Here is a 17092-nt window from a genome sequence, read left to right as displayed (position 1 = left end):
CACCAGTGATTTCAGGTTCCTTAGGGTGGGAAGGAAGTGTATCTGCAGCACAAAGCAGCTGATGACTGCTCCAGAGGGGATGATAATGGGATGGAGCTGATGGTCTGTGGAAAAGCTGGATGTAGTTGGGATATCTTATGTCCTCTAAGCCTCAGCCAGCCCTGGCACCCTGGAAAGGGGTTAGGAATGCAGCTTCCTTCTCCCATTGGAGACACCTCCCTGCCCAGCGCGGGTCTTGCACCTCAGTCCAGTGCCTAGCGGCTCCACCAGGACACATGGATTGAGATCAAACCCAGCCACAGCCATTTGGCACCATGGCAAATAAGGGAGAGAGATGCTCCAAGAGGCCTTGGGTCGGATCAACCCAGCTGGGACGGAGCCTTGGCTCCTCTCACCCCCCAGGAAAGATGTGCAGAGGAAGAGCTGTGTGTCCCTACCCACACCCCGTACACATCCTAAAGACACCACAAGTCCCTTCCTGATCCCTGTGTATCCCATTGCCCTCTTAAGGAAAGCTTATTTTTCACCTGTCTGTAAAGCACCAGTTGGATTTCAGTGGCAGATAATTACAGGGGAGTGAGAATTAAGCAGCCTCACTAAGAGGATAAGGGATATCTGCTCAAGAGGCTGAGTCCTCCCCAGCACATCTCAGCTCCATAGATAAGGCTTTGCAGGAGGACAGGTAGGCTGTGAGACAGGAGGGTGGATGCATTAGGATGGGCTGTTTGCTCACCCTGGGTGTGGATAAGATGGATGGGCAGATGATTTGGGGATGAACAGGGCACGGGTGAATAGGTGCAAATGGGTGGCTGTGTAAATGGGATGGGATGGAGATAGGGGAAGTTATCCCTTCTCCAGGATGGATAACCGGGTGGAACTGCAGACACGGGTCCTCTGTGTCCCGCTCCCTGCTCTCCTTCCTGCCAGGATTAGTCCTGCTGAGCACAGGCGACGGACATGGTTGGTTTGCACCAGCTGAGTTTACTCAGCAGGGTTGAGGTCTGCATGCAGGAGCAGCAGGATCCCTCCAGCCCCGCAGTCCCTATGACCCAGCTGCTTTCCCAGGCACCTTTTCCATCCCTTCCCAAGCTGGGAGCCCCGTTCTCCTCCTCTGATGGCCCCATCATGCTCTGTTTTGGTATGGGGGGGGGGATGCTAAATGGGATTATCATGTGCTGAGGATGGTCCAAGGAGGTTCAAGGCAAAGCCCGACCGAGCTGGGACACGGGGCACCGGCTCGGCCGTGCGTGTTTCCAGGCTCCATCTCATCGTGTAATCTTGTTAAATGGTCAGGGAGTGCTTCCCTGCTTCCCCCTCCCCTTTAATTCCGGATTGAAACATCAAATAACATTCCCGAGGCTGCTGGGCAGCTCCGACAGCTCCACAGGGCCTGGTTTCAGTGGGGATAAAACAAGACATCACGAGCGATGGGAGGAAATGCCACAGCATCCCATCTCTGCGGTCTTTCTGGGATGAGCTTGTTCCAACTTCCCTGGCTCAGACAAAGAGTAAAAGCACTGATTTTGTGTTAAACTCTAAGCTGGAAGCATGAGAAGCTGAGAGAGCTGGGCTGGGGCAGCCTGGACAAGAGAAGGCTCCTGAAGGGGAGACCTGAGAGCAGCTCCAGTGCCTAAAGGGGCTGCAGGAAAGCTGGAGAGGGGCTTGGGACAAGGGATGTAGGGACAGGCCAAGGGGAATGGCTTGAACCTGCCCGAGGGGAGACTGAGATGAGCTCTTAGGCAGAAGCTCTTCCCTGGGAGGGTGCTGAGGCGCTGGCACAGGGTGCCCAGAGAAGCTGTGGCTGCCCCATCCCTGGCAGTGTTCAAGGCCAGGTTGGACACAGGGGCTTGGAGCAAGCTGCTCTAGTGGAAGGGGTCCCTGCCCATGGCAGGGGTTGGAGCTGGAGGAGCTTTAAGGTCCCTTCCAACCCAAACCAGGCTGGGATTCCACGAAAGTAAGGGTGAAATGGGATGATGTGCCTGGAAATAGACTGGGAAGCCAAGCAGCTAAAGAGACCCCTCATATGGAGTGAGCCCTGCAGGGGCCAAAACCTTTGGGGTTTAAAATCCTGTCTTAAAATGCTACAGAATGAAACACAGGGCTCTGGACCAGGATGTAAACTGGGCAGACTGGGAGGAAACCCCTTCCCAGCTCTGCTCCCAGCTGTGCTCATGGCAGGAGCTGCCAGAAACCAGTTTGCTTCATTTCTGTGGAACAAGCTGCTTTGAAACAGCCTAAAAAGGGTGTAAACTGCACCATCTCCCCCTTTCCAAATGGGTTGTGGCACAAAAGCGCTCAGCCCTGTGGCAATGCCAGCCCAGGCTGGGCTTTCATGGGGGGGCACTGGGGCCCCTCTGCAGAGGTGGGGTTTGACTTTAAAACGTTGATTAAATCATTAAATCAAGTAATTCCTGATGGAATGGGATGAATACGGGATCTCACCGGGACCTTTGGGACTGGCAGATGGATAAAGTGCTCCCCAGCCCTGTTAAAACCTCCTCCTGGGGCTGACTTGTGCTGGGATGCTCTTGTGCCTCGGTTTCCCCATCACAGCCTCGGACATGGAACACATAGATACATGATGGCATCACTCAGCTCCTGTGAGCCAGGTCTGATCCCGTTCCACATCCCTGCCAAAAGCCGAGCCGGATCCAGCCCTCGCTCAGCCCCATCCTTCCCCCACTGCATCTCTATTGATTTAATAAGATGGAGAGGAATTAGCGGGGCCTGAGCATTGGAATAATACGAGATGAACAAAGGGGCAGCGCTAGCAAAGATGCTGCCAGGTTTTAATGATGAGGCCGGGCAGATCCCCTGCTAGCTGTCCCTTTGGAGTGGCGATTAAGAACATACTGTTATTGTTAAGGCAGAGAGATAAATCCCTGCACCGTTTCTGATGTGATCAGCCGGGGCTTCTCCTCTACAATTTGTGATCCTATTGTAGCCGGTGTTTGCCCTGGGCAAGGAGAGTCTGGGAACCACTTATGAACCATCCTTTGGTCATTAGGCTCCTCATTAGGAGAGAACAATGCGGGAGGAAGAAGATAATTGCAGGAGCAGGGGCTGATCCTGCACTCGGGCCCGTACCGGGGCTGCCTCAATGCTCAGTTTGTCCAGAATTCCCAATTAATTTTAAATGCCTGGTTTCGGGATGTTCTTAATACCCGCGATTGCAGCTCCTGGGAACAGGATGCTCAGGTCTGGGCTTGAGGGGAGCATCCTCCAAAGGGTTGTGGCTGATTTTTGGGGTCACCCATGCTTTGCTGTCAGTTGGGTACAGCCCCATCATGGACTCAACCCAAGCTGTATTGGGAGGAACATCAGGCTCCCAGCAGCCGGGGAGGATGAGGACGCTGGGATGCAGCAGGTCCCGCTCCTTCGTTTCACATCTGGCTGAGAGAAGAGGCCAGATGTGATAAAGAAGAACACTGCTTGGATTGGGGACATGTCCCCATGGCTTCTGCCCCAGCCCTGGCTGGCCTCAGGGCAGCTGAATTCCGATCTTGCCATATCATCCTGGCTGATGAAGGACAGGAAATCCCTGAGGCTATGGGGGAAGAGGTGCTTTGCCCCATAAGCTTGGCATTAAGAGGAGCAGGTCCTGTCCCCATCCCCAGGGACACGGGATCCCGAGGGCTCCGTGCCTTGGGGAGGAGGGGGAAGAGTTGTAATTCCTCTCAGGATGCCTGATATTATCAAGTGCTAATGAGACCTGGATGGGGCTGAGGTGCTTTGCAGGCCATTATCCCAAATTAACCTGACAATGAAGCCGGGAGCAGTGTCTGAAGGGCGGCTGTAGTGTGTATTGGCTGTCTGGGCTGCGAAAAAAGGATGCTCCCGCCCGGAGCACAAAGCACAGGCCTGGAATTCTGCGGGTTTTCCATGGCGTGGACATGTTGAACCAGCTCCCCAAGAGGTCTGACAAGCAAAAGATGGGATAAAGTGATAGGGATGATGAGGATACGGGTGGTCTCCTCTGCAGACCAGGGTCTGGGATAACATTAGTCAAGGAAACTCATGTTTTCCCAAGTCCATGTCCATCCCGTGCTGATTCCTGCTTTCACCAGTGCCTGGGCAGTGGATCAAAGTGGGGAGCACTCAGCCACAAAGCAACCATGGCCTTGGAGCAAGCTGCTCTAGTGGAAGGTATCCCTGCCCATGATGGGCGATTGGAATTGGATGAGCTTTAAGGTCCCTTCCTTCCCAAACCAGGCTGTGATCCTATGGATCACATCCCTGGAGCTGGTGGCTCTCGTGTGCTGGGCTCTTGCAGGGGGACACATGGGGCTGGTCACACTCGTGTCACCTACAGCCAGGGCTCCCATTGCTGTATAAGACCCCCAAAGTGCAGACAGTGTCGTGCCATCCCTCCTGTCCTCAGCACAGCTTGGGGCTGATAATGGGACACGATGCAAGTGGCCAAGGATTCAGAAGGAAAAGTGAACCGTGGCTGGATCCGGCTGCAAACAGGAGAGATGGGGTTTGCCAAGGGCTCCCGAGAGCAGCACCTTGCTCTGGAGCTCTGCAGCTCCCCAGCATCTGGCTGAAGGTGGCAAAGCCAAGGCAGAGCAGCACCCTGGTACCCAGCACCCCAAACACACAATTACTGCTACCCTGAGTTACTTCTCTTTTCTAGACTTTATGATGAAGAAAGATATGTATCATATATTCTGTATTACTAATATTCTGTATTGATTCTTTATTAATATGCATCACTTATTCTGCATTCAGAGTCTGAAGAGGGCTACAGGGATGCTGGAGAGGGACTCTCCATCAGGGGCTGTAGTGATAGGACAAGGGGTGATGGGTTCAAATTGAAACAGGGGAAGTTCAGGTTGGAGATAAGGCAGAAGCTCTTCCCTATGAGGGTGCTGAGGCGCTGGCACAGGGTGCCCAGAGAAGCTGTGGCTGCCCCATCCCTGGCAGTGTTCAAGGCCAGGTTGGACACAGGGGCTTGGAGCAAGCTGCTCCAGTGGAAGGGGTCCCTGCCCGTGGCAGGGGTTGGAACTGGATGAGCTTTAAGCTCCCTTATAACCCAAACCAGGCTGGGATTCTATATCCTCCAGGGAGAAATCCATGCTCCTCTTTCTGCAATGAAGGCAAATTCCTATTCCCCTCTCTTTACAGGATTCAGTGGGATCCAGCTTGGAAAAGGGCAAATCACCACCTCCAGAAGCCATGTGATTTGGGGACGCTCCGCATTGCCTTTTCATTATTGGATTAGCATGGAATCACAGCATGGTTTGGGTTGAAGGGATCTTAAAGCTCATGCAGGTCCAACCCCCTGCCATAGGCAGGGACACCTTCCACTAGAGCAGGCTGCTCTAATCCCCATGGTTATTTCTTGTGACTATGGATTACAACATGAGAAAAGGCTGCAAAAATCTGTCACAAGGCTAAATGTTAATGGTCAGAATCCCATTTTTAAGCTAATTTTGATGGTTTTGAGAGAAAAAGGCACGAGATGGTGATTCCAGACTCCTTATGATGGCAGTGCTGGGCTGGTCATTCTTACGATCACCTGCCTAAGCAGCAACACGGATCCACCTTCTCCCTATAGGACGTGACAGAAAGGATGCTCTGGGTGGAGAAGCTGTTTCCTCACTTGCAGGACTCACGCCCTGGATTACAGCGGCCCCAAATCCCTGTCACGTTTTCACGTGTGCTTGTTGGGCCTCTGGGGAGATTTCCTCCGCTTCTTGTGCCCGCTGGGCTGCTTTGGAGGCCGGGAGAGGGCTGGAAACGGAGCCAGGCAATCCCGGCCGAGCCGAGGTGTGAAATTTCTCATGGGCAAACAAGTGAGAGCTGCGGGGAGCCCAGGAGAAGGGGACGGAAAAGATGAAGGGAGGGAAAGAGGAGGAGGAGGGGGGGTAGAGAAAGCAGCAGCCAAAGAGAAAACACAAACGCCCAAAGCAGAACCCGGTTTGAAGAGCAGAGGGGGGGTGTTGGGGGTGTTTTCTATGAGGGGATTGTAAAATGCGGCTCTCTCTTTCCCCTTTGCAGGGGGGAAGAAGGGCCCCCACTCGATCTGATAGTCATTAGCATCAATTAGCCCCGTTTGAAGTAGGCAACATCTTTGTCTCTCGGCCAAAAAAAGAAATCAAAACCCCTTTTCAGGGAGCCCATAATAACATCTGGAGCGAGGAGAGGCTGAACTCAAGTTCCCCACTTTCATCTCTTGTCGAGGTACTTGGAATGTTAATGCAGCCTCATTCTTTAATGGAGTTATCAGGAAATGCTTTTCACCTCCTTCCCTTTGCTCAGGGGGGATGTTTACAAAGGGCTGGGGCTTGGTTTGGGGTTGCGATTTGGGTTTACCCTCCCCTAAAAGACTCCCCCTCCCCTTTCATGTTCTCCCCTCTTGACAAACAACACTGGAATCATATAAAATAACGAAGAAATAAAAGCAACCCCTCAAACCCAAGCCCGCAGCGCTAAAAAGAAGAGGATCAGAGCCCATCCTTTCATCTCCTGCAGCAAAGTCCTGCTCTCCTGGGAGCGGGTGGGATGGGGATGGAGGAGAGGGGGGGTCCCTGCTCTGCCTGGCTGCTGGGTGCTACATTTCCCAAGTCATTACCAGTGAGTGAAAATTTCCAGCTTTCAAGCCCAAAAAGCATTAGCTGAGCACACAGTACTAATGGGACACAGGGCATGTCATTAGGCAGAGAATTTGGCCAAGTGGGAGAAGCCAAAGAGAAAAAGTCAGGGATTTTGCTGCTTGTCTGTCCCTCTGGCTCGCTGTCCATGCATCCATTGAATCATAGAATCCCAGCATGGTTTGGGTTGGAAGGGTCCTTAAAGCTCCTCCAGCTCCAACCCCTGCCACGGGCAGGGACCCCTTCCACTAGAGCAGCTTGCTCCAAGCCCCTGTGTCCAACCTGGCCTTGAACACTGCCAGGGATGGGGCAGCCACAGCTTCTCTGGGCACCCTGTGCCAGCGCCTCAGCACCCTCCCAGGGAAGAGCTTCTGCCTAAGAGCTCATCTCAGTCTCCCCTCGGGCAGGTTCAAGCCATTCCCCTTGGCCTGTCCCTACATCCCTTGTCCCAAGCCCCTCTCCAGCTTTCCTGCAGCCCCTTCAGGCACTGGAGCTGCTCTCAGGTCTCCCCTTCAGGAGCCTTCTCTTGTCCAGGCTGCCCCAGCCCAGCTCTCTCAGCCTGGCTCCAGAGCAGAGCTGCTCCAGCCCTCGCAGCATCTCTATGGCCTCCTCTGGCCTCGCTCCAGCAGCTCCACATCCCTCTTGTGCTGCTGCCCCAGAGCTGGATCAGGGCTGCAGGGGGGGTCTCCCCAGAGCACAGCAGAGGGGCAGGATCCCCTCCCTGAGCTGCTGCTCACGCTCTGGGGGTGCAGCCCAGCACATGGGGGGGTTCTGGGCTCAAGCGCTCACTGAAGCTGGGTCATGGGGAGCTTCTCCTCACCCAATACCCCCAAGTGCTGTTCCTTAGGGCTGCTCCATCCACCCATCCATCCATGCAGCCATCCTTGCTGCAGACAGCACCTCGCTCTATCACGCTTCTCTGTTGTCAGCTTGCCCATCCCAATATTCGCCATGGAAAACTACTCCTGATCATCTCCAACACCTCATCCCACGGGAACTATGGCAGCAGCCATGACTTGCTATAAAGAGGAAAAGAGATTTAACAGGCTTTTAATCAAACAAATCAAACCCTTGTCTAACGACCCCCTTTACTTCAGTCCACAGCACCCCTGTGCAAGCAAAGCCAGAAGCTGTGAATCCCTGTGGATTTTTTCTTCTCCATGGTAGCTTTTTTTTGGGAAGGGGCTTCGGCACTTGCCCAGCTTTGAATGTGTGATTTCAATTAAGCACAGAGTTACACAGGGATGGGGCTGGCTGTTTGGATAAGGAGCAATAAAGCCCCAGCTGTATTTATTCACGTAGTTTGAAGTCACTGTGGAAGACAGGATGCTAAAAGGCAGAAGAAAAGGGGTTTAAAAGGCAAACTTGAGGGGTTCTTTTATCTCCTGCAGGCATCCTCTTCCCTAAGGATCCCCCAGCCAGCCCCAGGGTGCTTCCTCATGAGCAGGATAATCCTGCCCATCCATTCCCATAATTTCCATTTGCTTTGAAATGCTTAAAAATATAGAGATGCTCTTTTGTAATGAGGTCTATGTTCGTGGCTTGGGCAGGGGAAAGAGACGTTAAATGTCAGGAATCCCTCATTTGAGGCAGGGTTTACTGCATATTGTCAGCAAGCCCCTGCATGCAGAGATCTTTAACGCTGTTATTAAGCCACAGGGGATTTTTGCTCCATGTTTATTAACCTGGAGACTCCGGTTTGGGGATTTCATAGAATCATGGAATGGTTTGTGTTGGAATGGACCTTAAAACTCCTCCAGCTCCAACCCCTGCCATGGGCAGGGACCCCTTCCACTAGAGCAGCTTGCTCCAAGCCCCTGTGTCCAACCTGGCCTTGAACACTGCCAGGGATGGGGCAGCCACAGCTTCTCTGGGCACCCTGTGCCAGCGCCTCAGCACCCTCACAGGGAAGAGCTTCTGCCTAAGAGCTCATCTCAGTCTCCCCTCGGGCAGGTTCAAGCCATTCCCCTTGGCCTGGCCCTACATCCCTTGTCCCAAGCCCCTCTCCAGCTTTCCTGGAGTTTGCATGCATGGGAGTGAATTTTCAGGGCAACTTTGGGGCTTGTGGATGTTGGAATGCTGGGCACTGTGTTTGCTGGGTACGTGTGCACCTGAGAGAGGGGTCTGTGCTGTCCACAGCTCTCCACAACACATCTGCACTTGGCTCTGGGTGTATCCCACAGGAATGGCACCCAAAGCAGACCAACAATTCAATTCCCACAGCACAATTGGCCTGTGAGCTCCTGATGTGCTTTTCCCATATCCCAAACACAATGGACACCCTCAAATAGAGCCAGGCAGGTACACACAGACACACTCCCCTTGGCATGGTGGGAGATCAGGCTTCCACAGCCGGTCCTAGGGGATAGCTGTGTCCATGGGTAGCAGTGGGCTGGTCTAAGGAGCGTGTCCAGGGGAAGGTTTGGGTGACATGGGAGGTTTGGGTGTCAGTGTAGTGGGTGCTATAGGTGTCCATGTGGGTCTCCACTGGCGAAGGTGAGGGTGCCAGCAGGGTTGTGTGTGTGGGGGGAAGGGACTGGGTGTCTGTGGTGGAAGGAGCAAGCGTCCATGGGGGTGTCTGTTTGGAGCGGGTGTTGGTGTCCATGGAGTAGAAGAATGGACACCCATGGAGGAGCTGGGATGTCCGGTGCGGGGGGGTCCGGTGGCAAAGAAAGTGTGTTGATGGTGAAGGGATTGGGATGTCCGGTGCAGGGGGTTCCGGTGGCAAAGAAAGTGTGTTGATGATGGTGAAGGGACTGGATGGAATGGGATGATGGTGAAGGGGTGTCGGTGCGGTGAACAAAGGGTGTCGGTGGAGGTGCCGGTGCGGACCGGGGGCTGGGGGCCGCCCCCCCGTTGCCGCTTTGCATAGGAGCGCGGCTCATCCCAGCCCACCGCGCCCTCCATATAACCCTGCGGGGCGGGCGGCCGCCACCCCGGCCCGGCCATGCTGCGCAGCCCTCCGCGCCCGCGGCCCGCCCCGGCGCCCCACAAGACCCCGTTCCACATCGAAGCGCTGCTCGCCCGGGACCCTCCGCGCCGCGGCCCCGTCGCCTTCACCTCCGTTCCCCCGGCCCCGGTGGCTCCGCACTGGCCCGCGGCGGGTCCCGGGCTGGGGCTGGGACCGGGACCGGGATCGGGATTGGGGCCGGGACCCGGAGGTTGGGGCTGGGGCTGGGGCTGCGCGGCCATGCGGGGCGGTGCAGGTGAGCTGAGGGATGGGGGGGTACTGGGAGGTGCGTGGTCGGGGGGCGGCTGTGGAGGCAGCGGGGGTGCGAGTATCACCCCCGGGCAGTAACGGGGTTCGGGGCACCCGAAATGGGTTGTTGCTTCTTCCCCTTTCGACCAGCCGCGGGGCGAAGGGATGGGAAATGTGGAGGGAGAGGGAAGAGTTTCCTAATGCTTTTTTGATTCCCCTCTTTATTAATCGATAATTAATATTAACCATTAACGCCCAATGGTAAATGCGTGGGTGAAGCGAGACCCCAATGGCGGGATTTACAGCCCTCAAGCCCGACTTCAGCCGAAGGTTTTGGGTCGGGGACAAGGGGTGGTCCACCAGCATCCATCCCCACCTGCGTTTTAAGAGTGGCTTTGCATTGGTTTCTCTTCTAATGTATCAGAAAGGTAGCACAGTGTCTGTGTTTTTATCGTGCTTGCGGAAAACTGCTGTAATTTCCCAAACCCTCACCCTTTAAAATCCCTTTCCCATCACGTCAGAACTCCTCTGCTGTTGTGTGGGGTCCCCTCTTCCTCCAGACCTGCCCTCATCTGTCTGTAATTCTGCTCTCCCTACAAGTTATTGCTCACAGAAGCGAAACTGCCGAGTGCTTCACAGCACCCGGCCCTAAACCTGTGTTTTCAGTTGGAAAACACCTAAGGAAGAAGGGTTTGTTGTGGATATGTGGGTTAAACACACGGGTGATGGATGGTACTGGCTGGTGCATCAGGCTCTGTGTGTCCACTGAGGGTCACTGTAACTTCTTATAAGTGTAAGAAACCTATTTTAATGAACTACCTCTATTCAGAGTATTTTCTGTGAAATTAAGTGTCTTTTTAGCATGCAAAGCCTGATCTCAACATTGCTCAGCCCAACGCGTATTTGACTTGTATAAGGAGCTCTTGATTTAATCCCAACAGCTACAATATCCAACATCAAAAGTGTTTGCTACTCTTAACTCTTTTTAACCACTCTTATTTCATTTAGAAGACAGCATTTCCCTAGCTGTGTGTTAATCTGTGTTTTCTATCAAACACATGTATGAAAATACAGTTAAACAACTGGCAAAGCTGTTTCCAGGGTGTATTTCACGTTTGAAATTACACCCGCTATTATCCTCGTGTTAAAATAGAAAATAGATGTGACAGGTGAAATGATTTTAATGAGGAAAGTGGTTGTCTGTGCAATTACAGCTGTTAAACTGTCAGGTCTCCATCCCACAAAGCCTTAAACACACGCAGAACTGGCACCCAGGTAATGAAATGAAGTAGATCCAGGTGCCAACATCAGTCATTAAAGGAGAGAGGAGTCAGGGTGTGAATTGCCATCTTTATGAGCAGTATGGCCATAGAAGCCAAAGCAGCCCAGCCCACAGATCGCGCCAGGCAATGGCTCTGGCTGAGGGGGACCTTTGTGGGCTGTTGCATCCAACCTCTGCTCAAAGCAGAGCTGATCTCAAAGCCACATCACAGCGCCCAAGGGCTGAGATGGCTGAAGAGCACTAGGGGAGCATTAATGGCTTGATCCTGTACCTGCAGGATGGGCATGTACATCCAGCTCCAACCCCTGCCACAGGCAGGGACCCCTTCCACTAGAGCAGCTTGCTCCAAGCCCCTGTGTCCAACCTGGCCTTGAACACTGCCAGGGATGGGGCAGCCACAGCTTCTCTGGGCACCCTGTGCCAGTGCCTCAGCACCCTCATGGGGAAGAGCTTCTAAGAGCTCATCTCAGTCTCCCCTCTGGCAGGTTCAAGCCATTGCCCTTGGCCTGGCCCTACATCCCTTGTCCCAAGCTCCTCTCCAGCTTTCCTGCAGCCCCTTCAGGCACTGGAGCTGCTCTCAGGTCTCCCCTTCAGGAGCCTTCTCTTGTCCAGGCTGCCCCAGCCCAGCTCTCTCAGCCTGCACTTTAGCCCTCTGGTCTCTGTAGGTCGAACAATACGTGTGCAGAGGCATTAGCAGGACTAACAAGTGGATCAGGTCTCAGCCTCCTATCTAGCTGTGGCCTGATGATAACCATAGCTCCTCAATTAACATACAATACCCCGCCAGCACTGTCACAGGACCAGCTGGCACCAGCCTAAGAGCAGGGATGTCTCATAAAGCCTCATCCTGCCACCACAGCCTTTGATTCACACACATCTCAATGTACAAAAGGAAATCTGTGATTAGGAACTTCTTGAGCCAGAGAGATGGGATTTTTTGTGCTCAGCAGCTCTCAATGGGCTTTATTTTCTGTTACAAATACACAGATGGAGATCAAACCCTGCTCACCCCATTGAGTGCTGGCTTCTTTTGGATCTGGCTGCATGTCCAGACCTGTCTCAGGTGCTTTCTGTGGGTAGAACTGTAGAATAGGTTGGAAGCCACCTCAAAAGATCATCTGAGCACTGGAAAGGGAGCCTAGATGAGATTTTAGGTAGGGACAAAGTAGGGCCATCCCTGCTATTCAGTTTTGGTGCTTTTTTCCCCCCGCTCTTCTTTAGCTATAGCTGAAGGAGGCTGGAGGAATGGTCTCGAACACAACCCCCAATTCATTCACTGCTTCTTTCTTGCAGGTCTGGAGTTGTCTCACTGTGTAGGAGCCAACTCACTGGGTCCTACTGTGCCCTGGAGGCCTGGGGGGCCCTGCAAGATGAAGAGGGTCCGCACTGTCTTCAAGCCCGAGCAGCTGGAGCGGCTGGAGCAGGAGTTCCTCAAGCAGCAGTACATGGTGGGCACGGAGCGAGTGGACCTGGCTGCAACCCTGCACCTCACAGAGACCCAGGTAAGGGATGGGGGAGATGGGGGTGGAGGCACAGATCCTGTTCTGGGGTGTGGGCTGTGGTGATGTCCCTGCTGTGAAGGACACTGGGGGGAGGATGTGATTCAAAGTGGGTCCTTGCTGCAAGATGACATTGAAGCCACACGTGCCTGGAGGGATGTGAGATGGGTTTAGATGGTTTATGGATAACAGCATCCTTTTCTTAATCCCTGAAGTGGAACAAAAAGCATTTAGGAGCACAAACATGCTTGCTTTACAGTTCAGGCTGGGTTGACCTAATGTATCTGCTGTTACGCTCCTCTGGAGACAGTTTATGCTTTAAGCGCTCTTCTATGATACCAGATCTCATTTTTTTCCTGCTCTTCCCAGTAAGTTCCTGCTGCTTCCACTGGTTATTTATTGTGGAAGGAAGGAGCAACATGATCTTCTGTGGTGGGATCTAAATTCACCTGGGGAGAAGGGAGAGCAAAGGGTGGTTCTGGAGGGGACATGGAGGGTAGGAGCGGGAACGGGGGGAGATGGGTGTCTCATTGTGTCCTCTGACAACCTGTGTATGGGTTTGGTGGCTCCAGGGAGCCTGGGGAGGTGATTCCTCACTCCCTTGGCCAGAACCTCTTCTGTGCATCCTTCTCTCCCCATGTCCTTTCTCCCAGCACCACTCTGCCCTCCATAGCATCACCTGCTGCTTGCAAGCACTGTGCCCTGAGCAGAGAAGGAGCATGTCCCCCTCTTTGAGGGACTTTTTGGGGACGCCTGCCTTGGAAGCATGGGAAAGGGGCACCTGCGGACCTTGGGTTAAGCTGTTGTGCTGTTTTCCTGCTAGGTGAAAGTGTGGTTCCAGAACCGGAGGATCAAGTGGAGGAAGCAGAGCATGGAGCAGAAGGCAGCAAAGCTGTCCCAGTTTGGGGTGATACAGCCTGCCAGCGCGGACTCCACCGACACCAAGGACCGCGAGGAGGACACCGTGGACGTTGAGCTTTGAACAGCTCCTGAGACTCGGGTGGTTTCTGAGCCGTGTCTGCTTGAAGGAGATACCAGGGATGCAGGAACATCTTTGCTCCAAGTGAGACACGCTCCGGATCCAAAAGCTGGAGCTCTACAGGACTAAACTGCAGCTGGCTGGGAGAGGAACCCCATGAATATTGTTGGGCTGCTGTTTGCTGACATTCCTGGGGCTTCCATCACCAGGCTGGTTGTACTTGAAGGTGCCATGGCTATGGCATGGTACATAGCATGTGATCTGTTTGCTCTTGAAGGACCATGAACAGTTTCCAGCAGAGAAGCTGGGGTGGGTGACAATCATACGATGTCTTTGGATGTGAGCATAAGGGCGTTTAAACGTGGGCTCACTTGTGTTGTGTGTGGTTGTGTGCTCCTAGGAGGGAGATCTGTGATTTTCCTTGGAGGAGAATCAACCCTGATTGGTTTTTTTTCTGGTTAACTCTCACATTTGATGCCTTGATCACCACAAAAACCCCTATGACAACTGGAAAGCCCTTTGCTCCCACCCACAGGCTACTGTTGCAATAAGATGCACAGGGTCTGATCCTGCCCCTGGAACAGAAGTGCCTCCTCTTGTCCTGTGCCTTGCTTTTGCTGCCTTTTTGACTTCCCAAACCTGGAGGGCAGATCCCGGGGGGGGGGTTTCTCTGCCTTGTAGCATTGCCTTACTTCACCCAGGTGTGCGCCTGCTGCTGCAGCAGGGAGTGAAGCACTGGGGCGGGCTGAGGTGCAGGGATTGGTTCTACAAAGGCAGCTCTCCAACACCTCTGGTACTTCAGAGGACCCCCTGCCCCTCGTCCAGATGTGCTGATTCTGGCCCTGTTGCTGTGTTCTCTCCTCATTATACACCCAGGTGCTGTAGGAAACAGCTGGAGTGTTCAGGGAGCACATCTGTAACCCCCAATGCAGTCACAGTTGTGGTTCTGGTGGGTGGGAGGCTTTGGGGGTCAGGACTAAGTACTTGACCCTTCCTGTCTGTGTGTTAGGCTGTCAGTGCTCAGGCTCTCACTTTGTCTTCCCAGGTCTGTCCTAAGTTACCAGGCACCACGTCCTGTCAGCTCAGGATAACTTATTCCCTCTCTTTCTGAGCAGGAACACTGTACATCACTTTACTCTCCTGTTATTTATAGAAATAACTTTTTTTTCCCCTTTATTAAGTGTTATTTATTTGCTTTACTTCTTAATAAAAATCTAGTGTATTTAAAAAAGAGATGGGGCTGTGTGGAGGGGAGGAGATTTGGGCAGCTCTGTGGTTTCTGAGCAAGCAACGCTACCTCAATGTCTCTTTGCCAGGGGGGTGTTATCCAGCCTTTCTGCTGTGTCCAGAATTAGAATCATAGAATAGTTAGGGTTGGAAAGGACCTTAAGAACATCCAGTTCCAACCGCCCTGCCATGGGCAGGGACACCTCACACTAAACCATGGCACCCAAGGCTCTGTCCAACCTGGCCTTGAACACTGCCAGGGATGGAGCATTCACAACCTCCCTGGGCAACCCATTCCAGTGCCTCACCACCCTCACAGGAAAGAATTTCCTCCTTAGATCCAATTTAAACTTCCCCTGTTTCAGTTTGAACCCATTACCCCTTGTCCTGTCACTACAGTCCCTAATGAAGAGTCCTTCCCCAGCATCCCTATAGGCCCCCTTCAGATACTGGAAGGCTGCTATGAGGTCTCCACGCAGCCTTCTCTTCTCCAGGCTGAACAGCCCCAACTTCCTCAGCCTGTCTTCATACAGGAGGTGCTCCAGCCCCTGAGCATCCTCGTGGCCTCCTCTGGACTTGTTCCAACAGTTCCATGTCCTTTTTATGTTGAGGACCCCAGAACTGCACACAATGCTCCAGGTGAGGTCTCACGAGAGCAGAGCAGAGGGGCAGGATCACCTCCTTCGCCCTGCTGGTCACGCTGCTTTGGATGCAGCCCAGGATACGGTTGGTTTCTGGGCTGTGAGCGCACACTGCAGCCGGCTCATGTTCATTTTCTCATTATTTGTGTTTCTGAGGAAACTGAATTAAAAATAAGAGAAATTTAAAGAAATGCACCTTTTCCTCCCACTAAAAGACCCCTGTTGCCAAAAAAGTAGCATCCACGCTCCACCAGAGCTCACAAAAGGCTGATTTCTCCTCAGAAGGATCATTTCATCTCACACGTTTCCATTCCTGACATGCCAATACGAATAAGAAAGCAGTGTGGGTTATTCCCCCCCCACCACCTTGTGTGTTTGCTGATGAACCTGTGCATTCATTTCAGGCTTGAAGCCTTTGCAACGGAGCAATGAAAGCTTTGAAAGAGATCAGCTGAAAACCTGGGAATGTCAAAAAGAACCAGAAGGAAACCACATTTTCAACTATTCCCTTTTCCAGCTGAAATTATTAATAACCCCCCCACAATACATAATGTAATTACAGCCTCCCCAAAAATGAGGGATTTTTTTATCTTAATAACCTGTTCTGGACAAAATATATGTTAAAGGAATGTGTGTGTGTGGGAAATTGATTGATTGATTGATTGATTGATTGATGACCCCATATCATGGGTGAGAGTAGATAACAGGAGTTACCTCTAGTTATCTCTAGGCCAGCTCCTGCAGAGATAAACCTGCATTTACAGTAGGAAACACCATCTCCTGTTAGCATGGGGTGCTGGGGATGCTGCCCTTGGAGAGCAAGGCCCTTGGTCTGCAGGTGGATGGGGCCAAACCCATGAAGCCCCTGGGCTGATGCTTCAGCGAGCTCAAGCCCAGGTTAGTGAGTGTTCCCCCTGTGCTCTGCAAACAGCAGCAACAGAAGCAATCCTGGTCCAGCTGCACAAACTGCTCCACATTAATGCTGTAAGCACAGGCCTGGTTCAGAAGATGCCTTTGAAGCGCTGCTGGACGAGCCGTGATTCAAGCTGATGGGATGCTCTGTGCGTGAAACACGCTGCCAAACAGCATGGAAACCTTGAATGGGACATGGAATGCTGTTATTACAATAATGGTTAGGATTCCTACTGTTGGTATCATAGGATCCCAGCATGGTTTGGGTTGGAAGGGACCTTCAAGCTCACCCAGTCCCAACCCCTGCCACGGGCAGGGACCCCTTCCACTAGAGCAGCTTGCTCCAAGCCCCTGTGTCCAACCTGGCCTTGAGCACTGCCAGGGATGGGGCAGCCACAGCTTCTCTGGGCACCCTGTGCCAGCGCCTCAGCACCCTCCCAGGGAAGAGCTTCTGCCTAAGAGCTCAGCTCAGTCTCCCCTCGGGCAGGTTCAAGCCATTCCCCTTGGCCTGTCCCTACATCCCTTGTCCCAAGCCCCTCTCCAGCTTTCCTGCAGCCCCTTCAGGCACTGGAGCTGCTCTCAGGTCTCCCCTTCAGGAGCCTTCTCTTGTCCAGGCTGCCCCAGCCCAGCTCTCTCAGCCTGGCTCCAGAGCAGAGCTGCTCCAGCCCTCGCAGCATCTCCATGGCCTCCTCTGGCCTCGCCCCAACAGCTCCACGTCCCTCTTGTGCTGCTGCGCCGAGCAGGACACAGCTCTGAG

At 53.2% G+C, this 17092-nt stretch overlaps 1 protein-coding gene across 1 annotated transcript; it reads left to right on the top strand.

Moving 5' to 3' along the window:
* Positions 1 to 9543: 9543 nt before the first annotated feature.
* On the top strand, positions 9544 to 14855 carry NOTO (notochord homeobox). Its single transcript, XM_062619989.1, has 3 exons — positions 9544 to 9802; positions 12371 to 12579; positions 13400 to 14855. The coding sequence occupies exons 1-3, from the start codon at positions 9544 to 9546 to the stop codon at positions 13556 to 13558; spliced, it is 627 nt and encodes a 208-aa protein (XP_062475973.1). The 3' UTR covers positions 13559 to 14855.
* The last annotated feature ends 2237 nt before the right edge of the window (positions 14856 to 17092 follow it).

Source organism: Pezoporus occidentalis, unplaced genomic scaffold (genome assembly GCF_034315485.1).
Source record: "Pezoporus occidentalis ecotype Australia unplaced genomic scaffold, CSIRO_AGI_Poc_V1 ctg217, whole genome shotgun sequence".
In the NCBI taxonomy this organism is placed as follows: Eukaryota; Metazoa; Chordata; class Aves; order Psittaciformes; family Psittacidae; genus Pezoporus; species Pezoporus occidentalis.
Note: the sequence above shows the minus strand (reverse complement) of the source record. Positions and strands in the feature narration are given on the sequence as shown.